This window comes from Barbatula barbatula (assembly GCF_947034865.1).
Source record: "Barbatula barbatula genome assembly, chromosome: 3".
NCBI lineage: Eukaryota > Metazoa > Chordata > Actinopteri > Cypriniformes > Nemacheilidae > Barbatula > Barbatula barbatula.
In genome coordinates this window covers 30,642,660-30,666,033 of record NC_136764.1, presented here as the reverse complement: position 1 = coordinate 30,666,033, position 23,374 = coordinate 30,642,660, and the positions used below count along the sequence as shown (strand labels likewise).

Here is a 23,374-nt window from a genome sequence, read left to right as displayed (position 1 = left end):
ATATTCAGTTTACCTGTCTTCCATCATTAAAACTTACTTCATTAAAACAAGACTAAATATCTTAGATCACTTCTCATGTCAAGTAACTGTATATTGATTTAAGAAGATATTTTTACTACAAACAAGACAAAAACGCTGGTATGTCATGAAACAGGAAGGAAGAACCCAAGTGCAAGGCAGCGCTGAAGGGGTTAACAGGATCTTTAATAAACAAAACAAACACCCACGATGGGGGAAAACACTAACCAAAACTAGAATACAAAACTGAAAATAAACACTTTCCAAAATAAACAAACTTCTGACTCGACACAACGTCACAGAGAGACTAAGGAACAATGAACAAGGGAAATATAGAACAACGAACAAGGTATACTAACGTGGTATCTTCACCATAAACAAGTACACTTAGAGCAACGAACCAGCACAAGACAATAGTGGGCAGGTGTGGGTAATGAGACACAGGAGGAAAGCAATGGACGCCTGCGTCTGGGCAGGACTGGACTGGACATCTAAGCAGGACTGGACACCTGCTGGATAGTCGGCTGCTGCACTGGACTGGACAATGGACTGGACATGGGCTGGAGCACCTGGGCAGGACTCGGAACCTGGGCAGGACTATACTCCGGCTGCTGCACCGGAAAGCACATGCGGCTGGACATAGCACTGGACATGGGACTGGACACTGGACTGGACACGGCACTGGATACTGGCTGCAGCACCATCGGTGCTTGCTTCAGGGCCCTCCTCTTTTGCCTCTTCCTTCTCAGTCTCGCCACCCGTCTGGTGGTCGGCAGAAGGCAGGAGACGAAGGGCAGGTCTGGCTCCGGATTGGAGGCCTCCAGGACTCACGTCTTCCCAGCTTGCCACAAAGGCTGACTGCAGGTGGTGAAGGCGTGGCAATGCCCAAAACCCCGATCTGCAGGGAACGTCCTTCTGGAATTGCGGCCAGCGGAGATGAGTAGATGGGTTGGGTTGAGACCCCGGATAATGAACGAGCGATGACGTACTGCCACAAGTTGTCGAATTCCAGAGGTCCCAATGACCTAATCTCCGCCCGCGTCAAAGAGCACCGCCAGTTCCTCCTCCCCCATGACCATATCCGTTGCGACATCCAGGATTCTATAAAAAAATTGTCCTACAGGTCGTAGTTCCCTTGCTGGATGCCGCAGAGGAGACGAGGTTTGTGGGATCGTGCAGAGTTAATTGCTGCCTGCTGGGTTCGGTTGTGGCTGGTTCGTTCTGTCATGAAACAGGAAGGAAGAACCCAAGTGCAGGCAGCGCTGAAGGGGTTAACAGGATCTTTAATAAACACAAAACAAACACCCACGATGGGGGAAAAACACTAACCAAAACAAAAATACGAAACTGAAAACAAACACTTTCCAAAATAAACAAACAGACTCGAAACAACGTCACACAGAGACTACGGAACAATGAACAAGGGAAGGAAGAACCCAAGTGCAGGCATATGGAACAACAAAGAATAATGACATTGTAAGAACGTAATTTATTGCAGGGTATGGCGAAATGGTTACTGTACCAATCAGTGAAAGAGTCTGAACGAATCATTGAATGAATCAAAATTCACGTCACTGGTGTAGAGGAACATCCACTTGAAACGCTCTTGTTAAAGCCTCTTAAACACTGTTGTGCTGGTGTTCAGGATAATCTCCCCCCACCGCCCAAACAACAAAATTAATCACGTTCATTTGAAAATTTGTATTATATTGTGGCAGCTTTAAGTAAGGGATAATGTACAGTGGGATGCTAGGGAAGAACCCCACAAACACAGTACATCCTGAATACATCTTCAGGAGATCTTCACCTTTTTGTAGATCTTGTCTCAGAAACGTTGTGGCCACTTCCTCAAATAACGATGTGAATGAATCACACATGGACTGTTGTAGCAATGTGATATACTGGTCTCCAGTTAACCTGAACATTGGTACATATACTATCTTTTTATTAATGGATCTAATGTAAATCATTTCTATTTATTATGTTATTATAAGGAAAATGAACCATCAGGGCATAATCTGTTATAATGTAAAAAAACTGTGTTTCTATTGATTTCATTGGCATGTCTGATATGTGTGTGTGTGCTTTTTCAGCATGTGTGGCTCTAGTTATTTAGTTTTACCTCACTGCCTGACATATTGCTTTAGCTGTTTATTCATACTCTTTCTTATACCTTACAGATGTGAGAGCAAACTTATCGATGTGGCACATTTAAATGAACGGACCACAGTGTTTGTGAGACTAACTGAATAAGCTTTTAATTGTTTTATCTAAAAAAACAAGACATCCCGCTAAACTTTTGTGGTGAGAAAAGAGGTGGAGGGACGTTGCAGGAGGTAATCACTGTGTCCAACAATGTCTAATGTTATGTCATCACAACGAATATGGGAATTAAAGTTATGTGGCTGGATTGAATATGGTCCGGGCCCAATATGTCCTAACAATGTAACTGTGTAAACCTCTGACAAGGAAAAGCTGTTTACTCTGGGTTTTAAAAGCCAACACTTAAGGTTCAAACACAATTTGATTGAATCACTGTTCTCAATATTATACTGCACCTGTTCAAATGACTCACAGTGGTCGCATGTCTGTGCATCAGTACTTGTGAGTGGGAATAACTGACCTTGGAATGTTTGTGACAAGCCAATCAGAATCAAGTATTCCAGAGCGCTATGTAATAAATGTACGGCCACATTATGCATGTGTGCTCTTACCGTTGTTCTGTGTTGAAGATGGCAAACATGTGCTTGCTCGACATGAAGCTTTTCTCCACGTCTCGCACTTTCAGGTTGTCCAACGGCAGCATGTACTTCTTCTCTTTCTCCTGTGTGATCCAAAAGACACACAAGAATTACAAGAATTCTCGGCTACGCAATCCGGTTCGCCAGGCACCCTTCCCTGGTTTCAGCGGTTTGCCCTTGAAAGTCGAGCATACCAGTACAAGGTCCTGCCCTTCGGTCTGACCCTGTCTCCCCACGTCTTCACGAAGGTCGTGGAGGCAGCTCTCGCTCCCCCCTGGGAGCAGGGCGTGCGTATCCTTAACTATCTTAACGACTGGCTTACCGGTTCACTCGTGAGATCACTTGTGTACGCACAGGGAACTTGTGCACCAGCACCTTAACCAATTGCAGCTCGCCTCAGAATGCACCCCTGAAAAGAGGCTTCTATAGCATATGGCCTCCTCATCGGCAGTCATGCCGCTCGAGGTGATGCTTATACGCCGCGGGTGGTGAGGTGTGTCGTGGTACGACAGATGCTCCCTGCGGCTAGGGTGCACTGTGACCAGGCCCCCAGCCATCGTGACAGAGGATCTAGATGTTAGATCTGCATCAACGCCCCCGTGGGGGGAGGTTGTGCCCTGATAAGCCTATAACTTTGTCCGCAGTTGAAGGATTTTCATTGGAATAATTTCCTTTGTTTCCTAAATCCTTAGCCAGTATGAATATCTTTGCAGCCGGTACTCCGATCGAGACGAAACCACAGTACAAAACATGGAACCTTCGCTGGTTTACTAAATGTCACAGGCCAAATGTCAAATCTAAAAAAATGCTACAAAAAAAAAACGTTTGGTGAGTGTCCATTTTTTACGTTTTGTGAATATACTGTGTATGCTTATAATTTCAAAACGAAATGAGATATTTTACACCATATTTGTTGATTGACGGTCACAGTCTGAGGACACACATGAAAGGAAACAGGGCTGCACCACCTAGTGGCTTATAATTACACAAAATGTTAAATTGGCTCTAAATACGGATTGTTAGACTTAAATAATTACATCCTGTTGTCTAAGTTGCTATGAAAGTACATCCACAGTTAGGTTCCAATGCCACCTACTGGTGCAGATTTCAAAAAAGATTTGTCTGATTTGTCTGAACCTGATCACAAAAAGGAGGTGTGGGAACGGGGTCTCAACACGATGTGTGAGAACTCCAACCCAAATTCCAGATACTGACAGCAGACAGAGAGAGCCAGAAGGTCCCTAGCCCTCTTCAGGAAAGTAAGTGCAACCAAAAGGGACTGTTTTCTTGGCAAGAACCGCCAGTCAATTGAGTAAAATGAGACTGAATGAACTAGCACATGTCGTTCATGGTCTTGGTCTATCATCCTCTGTGTTGCAATAGTGCATGTCTAATAAGGTCATATTAATGACTTGATTTAATTTAATTCAAACCGTTTTAAAAGTTATGATTTTTTTGTCTGTTTTTGTAAATAAATTGTCATTTAAAATATAATTAATGAACCTATTAGCTTTAGGCTTCAGTCATTGTTGGGGTACTCTCAAAGCTGGCAACATTAACAAATTATATATTATATATACATTTTTGACATCCCAGCCCTAATAGTCCACAATGTAGAAGAAGCGTCAAGGGGTGTTAGAAGAGGTATTCTCCTGCATTACTCAACAGATCAAACACAGTCTCACCTCATCGTCTTTGAACCAGGACAGACTCTCAGCGGTCAGCACAAACCAGTACTCCTTCGCTCCTCCTTTCATGATGCTGATGTTGTTGATGGTCAACCAGCCCTTCCGAATCACCTGAACAACACAAACACCACGACACTCAAGTCTCATTAAACCTGAACACAGGACAGCAAGAATGTGAGCGTGTACATGAATTCTGTGAGGACTAACAGTGATTTTATAACAGTCTGAGGTGAAGTTCTTCTGCTGTTCACATACACATTCATTCATGTGCTGTAAAAATTAAAAAAGCTCACAGAAACAGGTCAAATTTTACATTGAGTGAAGTGATGTGTGATGTCAATCCATGTATGGTACTGTCACACGAGTTTCAAACGTTACATGCTTTTTTTGAACTTGGCTGTCTAAAATATTCTTGGCACATTTTACATGTAGTGTAAGGCAGATTAATTATTTTCTGCTGCTATATTAAAGAGCGAACTTTAAATCTGTTCACATCTGATATTAAAATGTATCTCCGCTGATCTGACATCATTTTGACACGCAACATTGCAATATCAAAATAAGTGAGACGGCCAATCAAATGAAATGAGGCGGGAGTAGCGAATTACAAAGCCGAGCAGTGACCAATCAAATCAAAGAATACAGAGCTACTGTCATGTCTTTAGCAGTAGTTCAGCAATACGCAATTTTAAATGTCAAAGAGTGCTTTGCAACACATGACAGTTATTAAAACATTCAATATTTGAGAACTCTTGAACATCTGACAGTATTCTGCCGCATCATGTCATGTTTCTCTTGGTCTAGTGGCAGGATCAAGACAGAACCTCATATTTAATGTGGAGGGAGGTGACTATTGTTTATTTGCCTTGCCATACACTCTCTCCGGTCTTGTCTCTGTTCATCCTCTCGTTTCCTTGTTATTAATTCATGCCCTACACCTGTTCCACTCTTGATTTGGTCCCTTATTTAATGCCCTTGTGTCTTCAGTCTTGTGCTGGTTCATTGTGGTTGTGTGGTGAGTTTTTGTTTCTTGTTAGGCTAGTTTAGTGTATTTGTAGGTCTTGTAATGAGTTTGTTTTTAGTCTTGTTTAAGTGTAGTTAGTTTGAGTCTTGTCATGTTGTGTATCCACCCCTGTTTTGTTATGTTACCCCCTCGTGGGTGTTTGTTTTGTATTATTATTAAAGTCTTCTGTTAAGCCCTTACCCTCTGTCCGTGTCTCACCCCCGTGATCATGACAGTATTCATTGATACAAACAACAAAATGCTGATTTAGATGAAAAATATGTAACTCACATGATTTGTGTAATTTATAATTGTAGGATAACTGTTTATTCAGCATTTCTTTATGGGATAAGGTTAAGAATAATTGTGTGCATATTGTAAATTAATTAAATGGTTATCAAGTAAATACACTAAATAAAAATATTAAAAGGGGATTAAATCATCATCAAGGGCTGTGTGGCTTTAAAAAATAAAATGAAGATAAAAATGATTCTTAAAATAAAATCTTTGCAAATAGTTAAATGCATTGCACAATAAATTCCAAAAGCTTTGTGTGGTCTGTGCTCGAAATTTAAAGGGACAATTAACCTAAAATTGAATCATTGGTCTAATGATAAAAAATTATCAAATGTTCAACAATCACAATACACTTGTAATGCAATGTTTATATGTTTTAGTTTTTATGACATTCCTTCATTGAAAATAATGAAACATTGACAATAGTCGATTGTATTGGGGCACAGGGGGACCCCTAATAAAATTCTGTTTAGGGCCGCCTAAAGGCTTGGGCCGGCCCTTGGTAAACCACTTCAGCTGCACGTCTTCCAATGTTAAATAATTATTGGCAGGGCTCGACATAAAGGACTGCCCGATGGCCCAGGGTCAGCATTGGAGATCCTCAGGCCAGTTGAGTCATGGTATTGACTGTATTGTCATGGAAAACTATTATTTGTAAGTTTTTAAGACTTGCTTCATTAAATATTTCCAAGAAGACGCAAAAGAGTACTGGATTTGGTTCTCACGTGTTTTGAGATATGCGTGCGGTCAGAAAGCCGCATCAGACAACGCGCAAAATACTGAATTGAGTTCTCTTTCCCGTCTTCTTTCTCTAAATCAGACATATCGACAAAAAAACTATGCCAAAACGTCAATATTACCAAGGATCCTTGTAAAGAAATTATCAATTATGAGCTTTCCTGTAGCACAGTGGTAAGAGCATTGTGTTAACAATGCAACACAGCGACAGCGAACACAGCAGTCCCATCTTGTGCATTAATAAACTGTGACAACGAGGCATTGGGGTTATTTGAATCCATATGCTCATGTGTAATTAAACAGAAGTGCAAACATGTCCAAAATGTAATCCACTTTCATTAACAATAAAATAGGTCAAAACCCAAAACAGACAGTCCAACCTGGTGAACAATCCAAGGAAAATCCAAGAGACAAAACCGAGAAAAAGTACACAGTATGCAAACAATAGCAATGGAAAAATGCAATTCTTCGGGAAGTCCATATCTATTTGCATATTGTTTAATCTAAATTCGAAACTGTAGTTAAATTAAGGCATGTAATCTGCAGAAAACTGGCCCTGTCTGTGTTTTTATATTATACATGATGTTGTTCTTTCATATTATTAATGCATTATTGTGTTTTACATATGTACACTTCTAAGGTTGGTTAATTTGATATACTGTTGGGCTGTTTTAATCTACATAAACACGTCATATTCTCTGAAATAAAATAAACATTTTAAGGTGCCATGTCTGTTTAAAAAAGTCAGCACCACGTAACAGGAGCAGCAGTTGACATATCTTGGAAATCCTGCATAAGGCTAGACTGTCTCATTTCTGTTCGCTGTTCGGGGGCTAAGTGATTTGAAGGCAGAGACCTAGTTTTTTCAAATTGGGACATAGCTCGTGTGGCAGCCAGGTTAATATGGTTGCCAACATGGCTGCGTCACTTTGACCCGCCAGCCTGACAAGCGGGTCTGTGACCAGCGCTGTAATGGCGCAGGACCGGATGGCTGCTTGCCGGAACTGTATTACTTTCTCTGTTGCAAGTCTTGTCTATGGTGTATTGTGTGCATGTTTTTCTCCTCACCTTCCCCATGTTATGCTGTATTTTTCTTCTTACTACATTTCGTTACACTGTACTTGTATGTGTGTAATGACAATAAATTGAATCCAATCCAAAGTGTTATAAGCTTTAATATATTCAAGTGCAAATATCTCAAAGAAAACTGAATTTGGTTCTGTGAGTGAAAAAAAAGGCATCACATGTTTAAAGTTTGAAAGTATGTTATCAACAAGTAGCCCTCTGGAGGATTTTAGATACTTTGGTAGCCCTCGCTTACAAAAAGGTTGGAGACCCCTGTGCTAAAGCATGCAGAATGTGCGTGTCTGGTGCGATGCAAGGCAGTTGTCCAGAAGTGAAAGTGAAAGTGAAAGTGACCTATTTGTCAGTTATGGAGAACCATACCTGAAATTTGCCCTCTGCATTTAACCCATCCAGAGAGTAGTGAACACACGCACAGCAAGTGGTGAACACACATACACCCGGAGCAGTGGGCAGCTATCACTGCAGCGCCCGGGGAGCAAGTAGGGGTAAGGTGCCTTGCTCAAGGGCACCTCAGTCGTTACCTGCCGGCCCTGAGGATCGAACTGGCAACCTTCTGGTCACGAGTCCGACTCTCTAACCATTAGGCCACGACTGCCGAATATACGAATATAATTTGGATGCTTTGGCGTCCATAGGACAGACAGTATAAGCCATTTTAATCAGTAATAAGCTCCAGATCTTTCTGTTCTTTTTCTGCAGAACTCATTGAGACCCACTGGTTTAGTTTAATCACACAACACACTCTGACAAAAGTGCATATATCAAACAAACACAAGAAAGAGTCTTACCTGCAGCTCCTGACAGAACAATACAACAGCACATCATTCACGGGCTGCTCGCTCGCTCGGAGAAGACAGAGGGAGAGAGAGAGTGAGAGAGGTGCTTGACAATACAAACCCAGAAACCAGTGCAACTACCCGATAAAACAACACTGACTGTGCTGTGATCCTGACATGACATGAAAAACAGTCTATGTGTCATGACGAAACTGACCTGATTTCCACCTGAACTCTTCTTGTTTGCCTGACTGCTTCGCTGCTGAGCACTGACACACACAGACAGACAGATTTTCAAATACAAATGTGTGTATAATGATGTCTCTCGTTGTTGGACTTACTTTGCGAAGCCGATGAAATCCTCGTGGTTTGTGTTGATGTATGCCAGCTGAACATCAATTAGCAACAAAACCTGCAGTAATGTACAAACCCATCTGTGTTACACACTCTGTATAGAAGTGTTGTTTTTGTGTACATGTTGTTGTACCTGTTCTTTAGCACAGCTTTCTCTGTCACGTATATAACATGTCACAATCCGCTCGGTTTCCTCTCGCAGTCGAGGGAAAGAATCCAACTGAGGATCAAATGAAGAAACCTTGTATGAGTACAGGATACAGGGCAGCTCAGGTGTAATGTCATTGATATGTTGGTGTTTGCTGATCATTAGAAAGTGTTGATGTTTGTGGACTGTACCTTATTGGAGCACTGACGGACGGTGTTGATCAGCTCTTGAACCACCAGATCAATACATTTAATGCACGGCTCCTTCAACTTCACCACCTGTTTCTTCACGATAGCCTCAAAGGCCATGTCAGGTGTAAACAAACCCGTCCTGCAGCACAAACACATTCGTAAACGCTCACCATCCATGACTTTACATGCAGTAGGTTCAGATGGAGCCTAAACATTCAGTCCTGTCAGTCCTTAAGAGATGGTTTCAGAGGTATCAACATAAACAAACGTTATGTGACCCAAACTTAACTTCTGGTAGACCTCACCAAAGAATCAATTACTGTTGAGTAGCTTGATTTTAATTTAATACAATTGATATAAAATAATATATATTAATATAAATTAAATATAAAATAAACTGTTATATTATAACCAAACAAAAAGTTAACTTCAGGTTAGGAGCATGTGTCCAATGAATACCTCTATGAGTGTCGGTTCCTGCTTGGTTGCAGTTCTATTACCAGGAGGGGTTAAGCTTGGAGCTCGAGCAGAGCCTCGAGTTTGAGACCCCTCGAGGACAGCAAGCCACGTTTGTTTACCATTAACAGACTGAGTAGGCAAGCGACCTTGGAAACGACCTTACACGTGACATCTGACGTAACACATCAGTTCAGTCTGGACAAAACATGTAAGGAACGGTTTTAAGACACCTGCTAGCTACACAGCCGCCACATCTGATCAATTCCTGCATCTCTATTGGCTGCTATTAAGTCCATGAAGAAGAGTCTCATCAACTAATGGAGTGGAGAGCCGGAGGTCAGTAAAGTAATATAAGAGAAGTAATTTCTGTTTTCATTCAAACATGCTTGCAGATTAATGAAGCAGATTGGATTAGAAACAAGCGATCACCTGTTTACATCTCAGATGACGATGACGCAATCATACTGGAACTGAAAATAACAGCAATATAATGCTAATGGCAACAGTTCCTCGTGTTAAACGTGTGTCATATGAATGTCTCACCTGATACCATGAATGTTCTTGATGGCGTAGCTGATTTCACGCCGCATTTCTTTCTCATCACACTCCATCTGTGCAACAGAGACATTCAGAATCATTTAACACATTTACAACAAATAAAAAAGCCACTGAAACGATATTATCAATATTGAGAGGTATTAGAAGCAGATGAGTTGAGTTGCCTTGACCAGCTCGAAGGGAAAGCGCTCGTGGAAGATTCGGTTAATCTTGGCTCCGCCCGACAGCTCCACAGTGTCCACCTGATCACCAGAACCTTCAATACGCTTCTCAAAATCCACAGAGAACTGTTGGACCATCCTGGCGGAAAAAAACATCATCAGCATCCGTTACATCATTTACACAAAACCGCAGGCAGTAATGTGGGCCCAAGGAAATCCATTTCTTTCCAAATTCCTTTTTATCTTTCACGAATTCTGTTTTTATCCGTACCGGTACGCAACATAATGTGGCATCAAAATCGAATCATACCAACTGTCCAGAAGAAACACAGCATCCATGCCATCATCTTTTGAAACCCTTTGACTCCCACAACTGTCTCCAGCGTGGAAAAGGAACACAGATTTTAAATTTGACTTCAACCTCTTTGCTGGTCAAGTCTTTATTTTTGTGGGTCCTTTGCAGGTGCCATTTGTTGTCAGTTCAAAGGGAAAGTTAGGTTCCAGCTGTTTACATGTCATTCTCTCCTCATACGCACTTATGATGTATTATGTCTGCGTAAACTGGATGCGCAGTGGGATGCAAAATACATGGAGCAAAATATATTGCTTATATATGTCATGGTCACGGGGGTGAGACACGGACAGAGGACCCAGGTGCAGACAGCGGGTAAGGGGTTAACAGAAACTTTAACAACAAATACAAAACAAACACCCACGAAGGGGTAACATAACAAAACACGGGAAAATAATAACATGACAAGACAGGACTAAGACTAACTAACACGGACGCGATAACCAGCAGTACATGGGCTGGATTGCCAGCTTGACACCGACTGGATTGCCAGCTGAACAGCCGACAGACGATCCCGGACGAGCCCCCTTTGTGTACGTATACAGCTTTTATGAGTTGAAGGGTTTAGTCGACGGAGCAATCAGAGGAACCGGATCCCGGGACCAAGAATGACAATGACACAGAAGTGTAGTTCACTCAAAGTCAAAGTTTACTAAAGATGGGTTCAGTATATATATGCATTAATGAGGAAGTGATGAACACACCAGTCTATAATATCTGACAAATCTGTGCAGTGATGCCCATCTCTCCGCAGCACAAATGTCCAGAATGGAAAGACCCGTTAACAGGCCCCAATAGGTGGCCATTCCTCGAGCAGAATGGTGCTGGAGGAGGGGTGTGTAAATTTGTGTCAATTAGAATCATCACAGGATGAAATATCTCATCGTTCGCCTGAGAGAGGAGGTCTCTGCGCCTCGGAGAGCCCAGGGTTGGTCGTACAGGAGTGGGATTATCTCGGCTATCCACAACTTTACTGGCCAGAATGGCCCAATCAGAATGAGTGAATGTTTAAAATCCATCACTCTCTGTAGTGTCGGCCCAATGAGACTCAGCGGGGAAATTGCGTAAAACAGTGTGTTTAGCCATGGGTGGGCGAGAGCATCCAGACCAAATGGAGCATCTTCTTCTATTCGAGATAAGAAGAAAGGATGTAAAGAAATATACAGCAGGCCATTGGTATCTCTGCCACACCTGACTTGCCACCTGCAGGGTGAAGTGTCGAGTCTCTCTTGTCCCTTCTGCTTGCATTCAGTTGGATCATTGGCATTTATTTGGAATAAGAGCCCTGGTGGCTGTCCTCTCGAGGCACGATTCTTATCACTCCTTTGATCAAGAGAGAAACATTTTGTTCTAAAATCTGAGCTTTTCCCCCCTCCGTAGACATCAGCACCCATTGAATGTTTGAGGTTTTCCACCGAATAGTCCAAGGTCCCCCGGTGGAGTCCAAGGTTCAATGCTGTGGAGTCCAAGGTCCCCCTGTGGAAAGTACTCTCCTTCGGTAGCCGGTCTCTTTTTGCCCCCTTGAGGGTTTGGAGGCACAAGTGCACAAGATCCTGAGCCCAAGTGGAGGGCGACGACAGGATGTGTAGCCCCCCTTAGACTGTTGCCTGAAATTCAGGCTAAAATGCTGATATGTCCTGGCTAGCGCTCCCTCACCCATGACAGCCAGCCACAAAGCCCAACCGCAGTTCTGAAATGCCCCATGTGACGTCCGACCCATCATTTCAAATAATTCAACCTGGTACGCTGTCAGAAGAGATGTGACACTTAGGGCTCTGACAGCTAAAGCAGATGACTTGTAGCTTTTCTTGAAGAAAGGAGCTGAAAATGGTTCTCTTTCCCGGAAGAGTAGCAGCTACAGAAGAAAACACTGTTTTGTGACCTGAATTCAGGAGAGCTCTACCGGAGGGGGGTCGGCTAAGCCCAGTTACCTCATATCTTGCATATCCTGTCGTGCAAGACCTTTAATTGTCATACAGTGGAAAAAGGCTTATCCCAATGTCTCTTCATCTCAGTCTTGCACGTTGGGACCACAAGGATGAACTGTTGAACCGGTGTGAGGCGTGATGGCAATCTGTATAAAGGTCCCTCTCTGACTTTCTACAACTGTAAGCTACTGTGTGAACAGGACATTTCCGGATTCAGACCTGTAACTAAATACAGTCAATCCTAAAATGTAGCCTCACAGACCTGCAGAACAAGTAAATTACATATTTAAATCACTACTAAATAATTACTGATTTATTTCATAACATAATGTGAATTTTATAAGCTGTTCAGTTCTATTTTGTGATTTTCTATAAGATTATTTGCCAGATTCTGTGCCATTCCACATTAAACAGCCAATTCAGTTTTTATGGCTCGATTCTTTGATTCCATACGGTGATTCCATGAGGCTCAGCGTCTCTCCAGTTTTAGCATTTATATAGTGTTTTTCTTGCTCATCTCGGGTCTGTTCCTTCTGAACAGTTGTGCTGTTGAGCTTTTGGATATCGGTTTATGCATTTCCGGAAGTTTTATCAGCAACATTCAACTCGTCCCTGAGATCGCCAGAACACCCGATGCTAAGCACCCCACACGGCCAGGCGGAAGTGCTCTACGGCGACATCGAGATCGGAAACAAAGGCGGGGGAAGCACGGAGAGCTGAGAGCTAAGCTAAAGCTAACACCAAACTGGCTCTCTTTACCCAGCATTTTCCTCGCTAATGTACGATAATTTGTAAACAAAATGGATGAGATTCGACTCTGCATCATCAACAGCAAAATACTTTTGAACTGCAATGTCATAATCTTCACGGAAACATGGCTACACAGCGGCATAGCGGACAACACTATTGAGTAAGCGGGTTACAACACACACCGGGCAGATAGAACGGCAGAGGAATCCGGTAAGACAAGAGGAGGTGGGGTGTGCATTTACGTCAACAAAGCTTGGTGGACGAACTCTGTTATTGTCGGGAGACACTGCTCGGCTAACCTTGAGTTTCTCATGGTTAAATGTAGATTGTTTTATCTGCCACGGGAATTCACTTCCTCCATTATAACTAGGGCTGTGCAAAACTATCGATACAGCTAACTATTGCGATATTTCTTTCACGATAGTGTATCGATAGTCCAACCTATAGTATCGACACCTTAAATACGTTTTTTCATACCTTAAATAAGTCATGTTTTGAACGGATTTAAAATTACGTTAAAATTTCATCACATGACCACTTTCCGTTCCTGTTGAAGTCGCTGATTCGCTGTCATACGGCCAATGTTTAAAAAGTAAGCGGGTGCGAGAAAGCAAATGGCGGAAAGTATTACAATGCCTGCAGCTTGCAGGGCAGACGTGTGGGCGCACTTCGGCTTTAAAAAGAAATCGGGTAGTAACGAACTAGAGAAAACAAAGGTTGTTTGTAAGATTTCCCAGGCTACACTAAAATATTCAGGCAAAACAACCAACTTGCGCTATCATTTAAAGAAACATCACTCAGGAGCACTGGCGGCACAGCAACCTCAGCTGAAATCTGTTGATTTAAGGCAAACTACATTGGATAATATCACCGACAAGCTTCTGTCTACCTCAGCTCGTGCAAAGAAAATAACAGAGTCGGTGGTACATTTTATTTGTAAGGATTTGCGACCATACAGTGTGGTTGAAAACCCCGGCTTCAGGCATATGGTGAACACTATGGAGCCGCGTTATGTGATTCCGACTCGCAGGCACATAACGGACGTAGAAGTACCCAGGATTTACAAAGAGGTCAAAACATCCCTTAGCTCGGCAGAGTGAGTGGCCCTGACTTGCGATGCATGGACCTCTCGAGTAACTGAGTCCTGTATTACGATTACATCACACCACATTTCTGAGGAGTGGGAACTTGTTTCAAATGTTTTACAGACACGCGCAATGCATGAGAGCCATACTGGCATAAACGTTGTGGAGATACTGAAAACTGCACTGGTGGAGTGGGACATAAAAGAGAAGGACCCAGCAATTGTAACAGACAACGCGTCAAACATGGCCATAGCAGCGCAACTGGCCTATATGATACATGTGAAATGTTTCGCGCATACTATCAATTTAGCTTCACAGCGTGCACTGAAGCTCACATCAGTCGCACGCTTACTGGGAAGAGTGAGACGCATAACCAGCTTTTTCAGACGAAGCTCTACAGCCAGCCATGTACTACGGGAAAAACTAAAACTACTACAGCTGCATGAACAAAAACTGATGACTGACGTTGTTACCAGATGGAATAGTGCTTTCGACATGCTGCAACGTTTTCTAGAGCAGCAGCCAGCCATCCATGCTGCCCTCCTCTCAGGTGAAGTGAGGAAGACTGAGAAGGAAGTTTGTACCCTCAGTGAGTCAGACATAACATCAGCTAAGGAAATTGTCATCGTTCTAAATCCCATGAAGGTAGCTACACTGGTGATGTCAGAAGAGAGCACCCCAACCGTATCAGTTGTGGCAACGCTCCATGCCCAGCTAATCCATGATCAAGAACGTCCCACTCATTCCACTATTACAAAAGAAATAAAATCTGCCATATGCTTTGATCTTAACAAGAGGTACTCGGATGATGAAGAGAAGAACGTTCTTTATGTGGCAACAACTATGGCTCCCAGATTTAAGGCTTTGCCCTTTCTGTCTGAGGACAAACGCCAGGACATCTACGAGAAAGTCATTGCAGAAGCTGCAAAGAGCCAGGTAAGCTTTAGAATGCTCTGTCAATATTCACATTTTTCACAAAGAAACAATAAATGCCACCAATTGAATTTTAAGTTTAAAAAGCATGAAATAAATGCTAACATAAAGAAATTTGAGAACCATAAATACTTATTTATTTATATTTAAAAGATTATTACATCGACATATTTATATAACATTAAAAATGAATGGGCTAGTCATTGTTGGTATTTGGGACTATTTTCTGATTCACTAAATCCCATAGATTAAAAAAAGAATTTGATGTTTTTTTCTGCAGAGAGAGACTGGTCTGGAGACAGGAAAGACTGATGCAGATGTAGTGCCAGAGGAGGGCTATCAAGGTCCTGTGCAAGAAGACATCACTGCAGGTCATCCAAGAGACCAAGTGTTTCTTTCACTCTAACTGACCTACTTGGGCAAACGTACAGTGCTGTGAGACCCTCACACAGGAAAACCACACGCGAGCAGTCAAAGGAGGAGATGACAAGATACAAGGAGGCAGCTCCCATGCCACTTGCTGGGGCCAATCCACTGGATTGGTGGAAGCAACACCAGAGCGAGTATCCACTCTTGTCACACCTCGCAAAAAGATACCCGTGTATCCCGGGCACAAGTGTCTCCTCAGAAAGAGTGTTCTCTACTGCAGGGGATATAATCACAGCACAGAGGAGTGCACTTAGCCCAGGACATGTTGATCAAATTCTGTTCCTGAACAAAAATCTAAAGATAAAGTAAGACTTTGTTTTTGTATCCTTGTTGGAAAGTTTGTGCAGTTCAGCCTAAAGTTACTCAGAGGACTATTAAAGTTATTCACATTGGATTCTTAGTTTATTCAGAATTATCAGTTAAAAACAAAACATGAGTTGACTGCAGTTTTTTATTGTTTACAGCATAGTAAAGCATACTGACTATTTAAGTTATGAATTAATTTAAATGAACTTTGTTTTTTATTTACAACATACTTACTGACAGTGAGTTTCATAAATGTTCACTTAATGCGATACATTTTCATACGTTTTTGTGGCATTTGCATTCAAGTGTTTACTGACAAAATATGCACTATAAACATTTCAGTATATGTTCGCTGTTCAGCAACACTGTGCAAGCAAGATGAAAAATAACTTTATAAATAGTTTTGCTAATAAGATTGAATGGAATCGTTTGTGTATGCAGAGTTATCACTATAATCTGATGAACATACCAGAATACCATAGATTGTACACACCAATATGTACTTTTAGCTCACTCTAATTGTTTTTAATTTAAAACAAAATATTGCAATATATCGAATGTTTGTATCGTATTGAATTTGTTGTGATATATTGTATCGGGACCCATCTATCGTGATATGTATCGTATCGTGAGGCTCTTGCCAATACACAGCCCTAATTATAACGACAGTTTATATTCCACCAGATGCTGATGCCAAGCTTGCTATGAAAGAACTTCATGCAGTCTTCAGTAAACAACAGACTGCTCACCCGGAGGCTGCATTTATTGTTGCGGGAGATTTTAATTACTCTAACTTAAAGACAGTGCTCCCTAAATTTCACCAGCATGTTTTCCTGCCACACAAGAGGTAACAAAACTTTGGATCATGTCTATACAAACATGGCTAAAGCTTACGCCGCGATCGCCCTCCCCCACCTGGGTCAATCTGATCACCTTTCTTTGTTCCTCACCCCTAAGTATTCACCTCTCATTAATCGTGTGAAGCCATCAGTGAAGACTATCAAGGTGTGGCCTACGGGGTCAGATTTTACAATCCAGGAAAGGTTTCTACACAAAGACTGGAGTATGTTTGCTTCTCAGGCCACCAGTGGCTCTCACACGGACATAGACAGCTACACCTCCTCTGTATTGGACTACATCAATACTACCACTGATAGTGTTACAATTCAGAAGCAGATCACCCCATACCCCAATCACCCCCAGAAGCCATGGATGAACAAGGAAGTGCGCCTCCTGTTGAAAGCATGCAACACTGCCTTCCGATCGGATGATGCACAGGCCTATAGTACTTCTAGGGCAAATCTGAAGAGGGGCATCAAAAAGGCCAAGCACTGCTATAAGCTGAAGCTAGAGGAGCATTTTTCCAATTCTGACCCTCAACGCATGTGGCAGGGCATCAGGCCATCAGGCCATCAGTGATTACAAACCCAACCACTCCACCCCCATAGCCACAGATGCCGTCTTCCTAAATGAGCTTAATGACTTTTATGAGAGAGACAATAAGGAAACCGCTACCAAGCTCACACCCTCTACTGAACACCCAATCATCACACTAAACACCACTGATGTTTATACTGCACTAAGCCGGATCAACGCGCGCAAGGCTGCTGGCCCAGATGGCATCCCTGGTCGCGTACTCAGGGCATGTGCGGAGCAGCTCGCTGGGGTCTTCACGGATATCTTCAACCTGTCCCTCGCCCAAGCAGCAGTTCAAGCATGTTTTAAATCCACCTCAGTTGTGCCCGTTCGGAAACATTCTAGCCCGACGTGCCTGAACGACTACCGCCCTGTAGCACTCACACCCATTGTTATGAAGTGCTTTGAGCAGGTGGTTCTGGCACACCTAAAAGACTCACTACCATCCACACTGGACCCATACCAATTTGCCTATCGCAACAATAGGAGCACAGATGATGCAGTGTCCATGGCACTGCACTCCATGCTCACACATCTGGACAATAAGGACACTTATGCACGTATGCTGTTTGCAGACTTCAGCTCTGCATTCAATACCGTCATCCCATCCAAGCTAATCACCAAACTTGGAAACCTATGCATTAACAACCCAACCTGCAACTGGATTATGGACTTCCTGACGAACAGGCCGCAGCTTGTTAGGTTAGGTCACATCTGCTCCACCACCACCACCTTCAACACTGGTGTACCACAGGGCTGCGTACTGAGCCCCTTTCTCACACTCGACTGCAGGCCTGTGAACGGATCTTACTCCTTCATCAAGTTTGCAGACGATACAACAGTGATTGGTCTCATCAGCAACAACTATGAGACTGCATACAGGGAGGAGGTCTGACACCTGGCTACATGGTACTCAGACAACAACCTGCTCCTTAACACCTCCAAGACAAAGGAGATCATCGTGGACTTCAGGAAGGCGAAAGGAGGCTCACACGACCCCATCCACATTAATGGGATGGATGTTGAACGTGTTTCCAGTTTTAAGTTCCTGGGGACTCACATTTCGGAGGACCTGTCCTGGACCACCAACACCTCATGCCTGGTCAAGAAGGCTCACCAGCGTCTCTTCTTTCTGAGGACACTGAAGAAGAACCAACTGTCTTCAACTATCCTGGTGAACTTCTATCGCTGCACGATAAAGGGCATCCTGACCAACTGTTTCACAGTCTGATATGGGAGTTTTTCTGTTGCTGAGAGCAAGGCACTGCAGCAGGTGGTATAAACAGCCCAGCGCATCACAGGGAGTACACTTTCTTCCATTGAGGACATCCAGAAGAAACGCTGTCTGTGTCGAGCTCGCAGCATTCTCAAGGTCTCCTCTGACCCTGCTCATAGACTGTTTACTCTCCTGCCTTCCGGAAGGCGCATCCGGTGCCTCCGGACAAGAACCAGCAGACTAGGAAACAGCTTTTTTCCCAGAGCTGTTTCATTATTGAACTCTGCCCCCCACTGATTCCACTACCTCTCTTACCTTTAACTTTAATGCTTGCTATAACATTGTTCACATCGCACTACAGGACTGCCATGCATGACTGAATTGTACACACCAGTACTTCATGTTATCTGCTCTACCGGACTGTTTACACACACACAGCATCATTTGCACTCTATACTGCTCACTTGCACACCAGAAATATTATATTGAATGCTCATTTGCACTTATGGACTACTTTCAAAACTGCATTAAATCATCTACTGCACTGTAACTTCAATAAGTGCACTAACTAATCTACTGCACTGTAACCTTATTAACTGCATTTAGTCATCTTCTGGACTGCAACTTTATTAACTTCATTAACTTGTATAATGCACCATAACTTTAATAATTCATCCACTGCACTGTAACGTTAACAACTGCATTAAATCACATACATGTGTAATGACAATAAAGTTGAATCTAATCTAATCTTTATGGTGTTTTCGTGGATGCTGTATGTTACCGTCTGGTGATTCTTTGAAGTATATGTTTCGCTGTGGACTCAATGTTCTTCGTTGGACTTTAATAAATCATCAAATTCTGCATTTGGATCTGCTTCCTACTCTTATGCCTGCCCCATTCGTAACAGTTCATGAATGATGTGGATGATAAAAAAAGCTGTCAGACTCACTGTAAAAGGGCTTTGGTCTTGCGTGATGGATCATCGGGCTGGTAGTGTCGATACTCTTCAGCTTCTCGGTCCAGAGCGAGCAGCTGCGACTGCAGTTTACTGCGGAATGCTGGCAGAGTATCCCGGATGTGATTGGTTAGTTGCTATGGAAACACAAACACAAAGACAAATCCAATAATGAAATATTTGTAAACATTAATGAAATGTTTTTTAAGCCTTTTACGAATTTAAATATGGAATCAGGGTGTCTGCCAGCTTAGAAAACATGAAAATAAATTATACAGCCAGGTTTCTTTTTGCCAGTTTGTGCACACTTTCAAAAAGGCAACTTGCACTTGGATGCAATGTTGGCGAGCCTTTTTGAAAATGTCCGGAAATCTTTTTCTATTTTTGGATATATTTTATGTTGATTAACTCACTTAAAGTTACTTGATATGTTAAAACAGTATTTGGATTTATGTTTGGAACCTCAACATTTTCTGTTTGTCATATTCCGGAAAAGGTGAGCAAAAACTTGATGGATCTGTGCATTCAATCTATCAATCTATCTAGTGAGTTTTTATTACTTCTGTTTGTATGTTTTTTGGTTAATGAACACCAACATCGTCTGACTAACGTTTAGGTTCATACATGAGGTAACAGCTCACGATAGATGTGTAAGTATAACGTTAATTTTACAAAATTGTGAGAGCAATCCAGGATACAGTTTGCTAGTGTCATTTGTTTGTTGGGCTTAGTGTCATAATAATACTATAATGTTAATGTAAGCATATGATAGCGTGGGTTGCTAAGTCACAGGGTAAATAGAACATTCAAAGCCTATGTTAAACATACTCTATATTTATGTGTTTGTGGTGAGGAAGGCGGGACGAGAGCCGTCAGGCGGGGCCGGTGGCGTGAGTAGGGTGGCCATTTCCATAACACCAAAAAGGAGGACACTTTGCGGCATTTAGTTGGGCAAGAATAACTGCATCTGGTGTACTCGCAAATACAATACAATTTTGTCTATCATATCTATGGTATCATGATACAGTGATTCTGAAATAGCCTACTCTATTCATTGCCAGACAATTTGATCAACAACATATCTTGATGTAGACCTATGTGTGTTTGTTCACAGTATTTATTCAAGACACTCCTGTATGACTGGTGATGCTTGACTGCATGATAGACTTTACAAAGCTCTGCATCGCAGATTTTGTCATCCTGAGGTGATGTTGCCTCTCGAAAATAAGACCTAAGGGAAGACGTACCAGCAGCTCATCGGTTACCTTTATGTTTTTCAGTGCTGGCATGTCGGTCCATGGCGGCCTTCCCTTTACTACTAGCGTCCACTTCACAGCGACATAAGTGTGCAAAATCCATGGAAAGCATCTCTACTGCTTTTTGATATGAATTCGTGGTCTTTTGTCCATTCCGGATTAAATGATGTCGGACGTTTCGGCATGTTAACGTTATGATGTGACGTAGCCAGTACGTGGACTCCACCTCAATTCGTGGAGGCTTGTTTACGTTTTTAACCAATTATATATCAGATATTTATTTGACAGCTCTTTCAGCCAATCATTTGTTTGACCAGAGATCTTACGCCGTCAGCCGCTATGCTGGTGCGTCCCAATAAAGGTTTTACCCTAACCCTAACTCCGAAAAGGAGGACAAATGAGTGTCTGGCTTGAGGCTGCGCCGGATGCCGGACAGGGGGCTTAAAATCCGGACTGTCCGGCCAAAAGCCGGATGTATGGCCACCCTAGGCATGAGTGATGGTTGCAATCAGCTGTGCACTCACCAGTCCCGCTTATCTTACGGAGGAGATCGGGAACTTAAAAGCATGACCGGCAGGACTGTTGATAAGAGAGGATCGGGCCCGAACATATGTTAAGTTTGTGTTTATGTTTTATGGACGGCAGTCTACCGTGAGGTAGCTGTCAGTTACTTCCGTGTTTATTGTTTGTTTGATTAAAGTTTTATTGTTTAAATGTCCGCCGGTTCCCGCCTCCTTCCTTCCCTTCTATGGAACTTCAATGGAGTTTGGCTGAATGTGTGTTAATATGTTAAGCTGCAGCTATACTCTCGATAATGATTATTATTTTGCTAATGTGTCTTCAGAACCTCCAGCTGCAATCATTTCCCCAAGGCATACCCTAAACGGTTGCAATGGCAGTATTACATGTGTGTTGTGTCGAAACGCCGGACAGAAGAGGGGTGAGGTGAGCAGAAACTCCTTATCATTTAAAGAGACATGCACCACAATAGGTCACTGTGTGCTGAGCTGTTTTTGACAGGGCATTGATTTTAAACAAAATATGGTACAGATGAAGACCCTAATAAATCATGCCAACTTGTGGAAAATGTTCATCCAATGAGGATATCTTAGTTATCTTTATTTAGGATATTGACTATTGACAAATTACAGTAAACAAATTACAGATATGACAGAAAATAATTGTATTTAATAGCTGAACCTTCTGTCTCTTAAGAGGATTTTGCATTTCTTAAACAAATACAAACACAGTTAAAATGGAGAGCGTTACAGACCTTAACCGGAAGTTGGACAACATGGCAACAACAAAAGAGTTGTCAAGTAAAGCAATGGAAAGAAAAATAAAACTCCTTCATGAAGGAAAAGTTGGGTCTTTCCAATCAGCCATTTCAAAAATTTAGTGAAAGTATAAACCAAAAGGTTATAAAAGGAAAACATACATGTAGACGAAGAAAGACAGCTTCAGGACATAAAACTTGAAGCAATATGCCTTATAAAATAGAAACAAATTAAAACAAATGGACAGAAACAGAAGTCAATGTTTGTGACAGAACAGTGAGAAATCGGCTCAATGAAATGGGATTCACATTCAGAGAAGACAAACAAAAACCAGCACTAATGTAGCTCATATATTCGTATGACAGTTCATTACATTCTGTAGCTGTTCTATAGTTTTTTTTTAGATTAGATGCAGAGTACAAGTCCAGAGACAATGAAAAGCAGCTAGCATCTAACCTAAAGTGCTAATAACAATATATACGCACAGTAAGTGGATATAAATATCTGTAAAAATACAATAAAGACCATTATGGAGTGCTGTTATGAGGTAAGGAGTACCAGCTCACATGCAATACAATGCAAATCCTACAATGCAACGACTAAGAGTACACAAGAGTGCCTCAAAGATTTATAAACAGGCCAGCTCAAATACAGGTGTCTATGGAAACACTGCATGTGGTGTGGTATGGAATATACTGTGTGGTTACAGTACCTGATTGAGGACTCTCTGCAGGTGTGGGGTGCCCATGGTGTCAGCCAGGTGTCTGTAGGATGGATGAGAGAGAAAGAACTTCCTCTCGGCTACCAGAGCAGCTTTTATGTCCTTCTTCCCATCAATGTCCTTCTGACTTCGGTTAACCACCCCAGTATAACCTGACACACACAGATAGAGAGAGAGAGTTCCAATGTCTCAGATCAAATATGTTTAAAGGTTTACTTGAAAGCTGCTTGAAATAATGCAAAGCTGTGGAAGCGATACAGAAATAAACTTAAAGTGAACTTGAAGGTCACCCAAAAATGTGTTCTGCGGTCCAGAGTCAAGACTGAAGCACAGAGAGAATATGGCGTTGAAAGCACACAGTGATATCTGTCTTCACTTTGATGAACTTGATGAAAATACAGTCAAGCGTCATACAATCATACAAATCTACAACAAGTTTGATTCATTATCATTATCTCAAACTGTACGCAAGCAAATGAAAATAAAAGGCATTAGGAACAAGCCGTTTGTTGTATCTCATCCAGTGGGG

The 23,374-nt window shown here is 42.2% G+C and overlaps 1 protein-coding gene across 4 annotated transcripts in view; it reads right to left on the bottom strand.

Annotated features, from left to right (window-relative positions):
* Nucleotides 1-23,374, bottom strand: part of dnm3b (dynamin 3b) — a 61,238-nt gene that overhangs the window by 9,462 nt on the left and 28,402 nt on the right. For 2 of the 4 annotated variants that reach the window (XR_013786412.1, XR_013786413.1), the window contains exons 7-16: nt 22,837-22,997; nt 19,586-19,728; nt 10,222-10,357; nt 10,043-10,110; nt 9,041-9,179; nt 8,835-8,921; nt 8,689-8,759; nt 8,561-8,616; nt 4,445-4,558; nt 2,733-2,842 (exon numbers count right to left, since the gene is read on the bottom strand). Coding sequence is in view for 1 of the 4 variants with exons in the window: in XM_079452418.1 (XP_079308544.1) it covers nt 2,733-2,842; nt 4,445-4,558; nt 8,565-8,616; nt 8,689-8,759; nt 8,835-8,921; nt 9,041-9,179; nt 10,043-10,110; nt 10,222-10,357; nt 19,586-19,728; nt 22,837-22,997 (1,081 nt within the window). In the remaining 3 variants the exon portion in view is untranslated. Of the gene's footprint in view, nt 1-1,283; nt 1,936-2,732; nt 2,843-4,444; nt 4,559-8,560; nt 8,617-8,688; nt 8,760-8,834; nt 8,922-9,040; nt 9,180-10,042; nt 10,111-10,221; nt 10,358-19,585; nt 19,729-22,836; nt 22,998-23,374 lie in introns of those variants that run through there. The other 2 variants (XR_013786414.1, XM_079452418.1) reach the window with 2 other exon arrangements.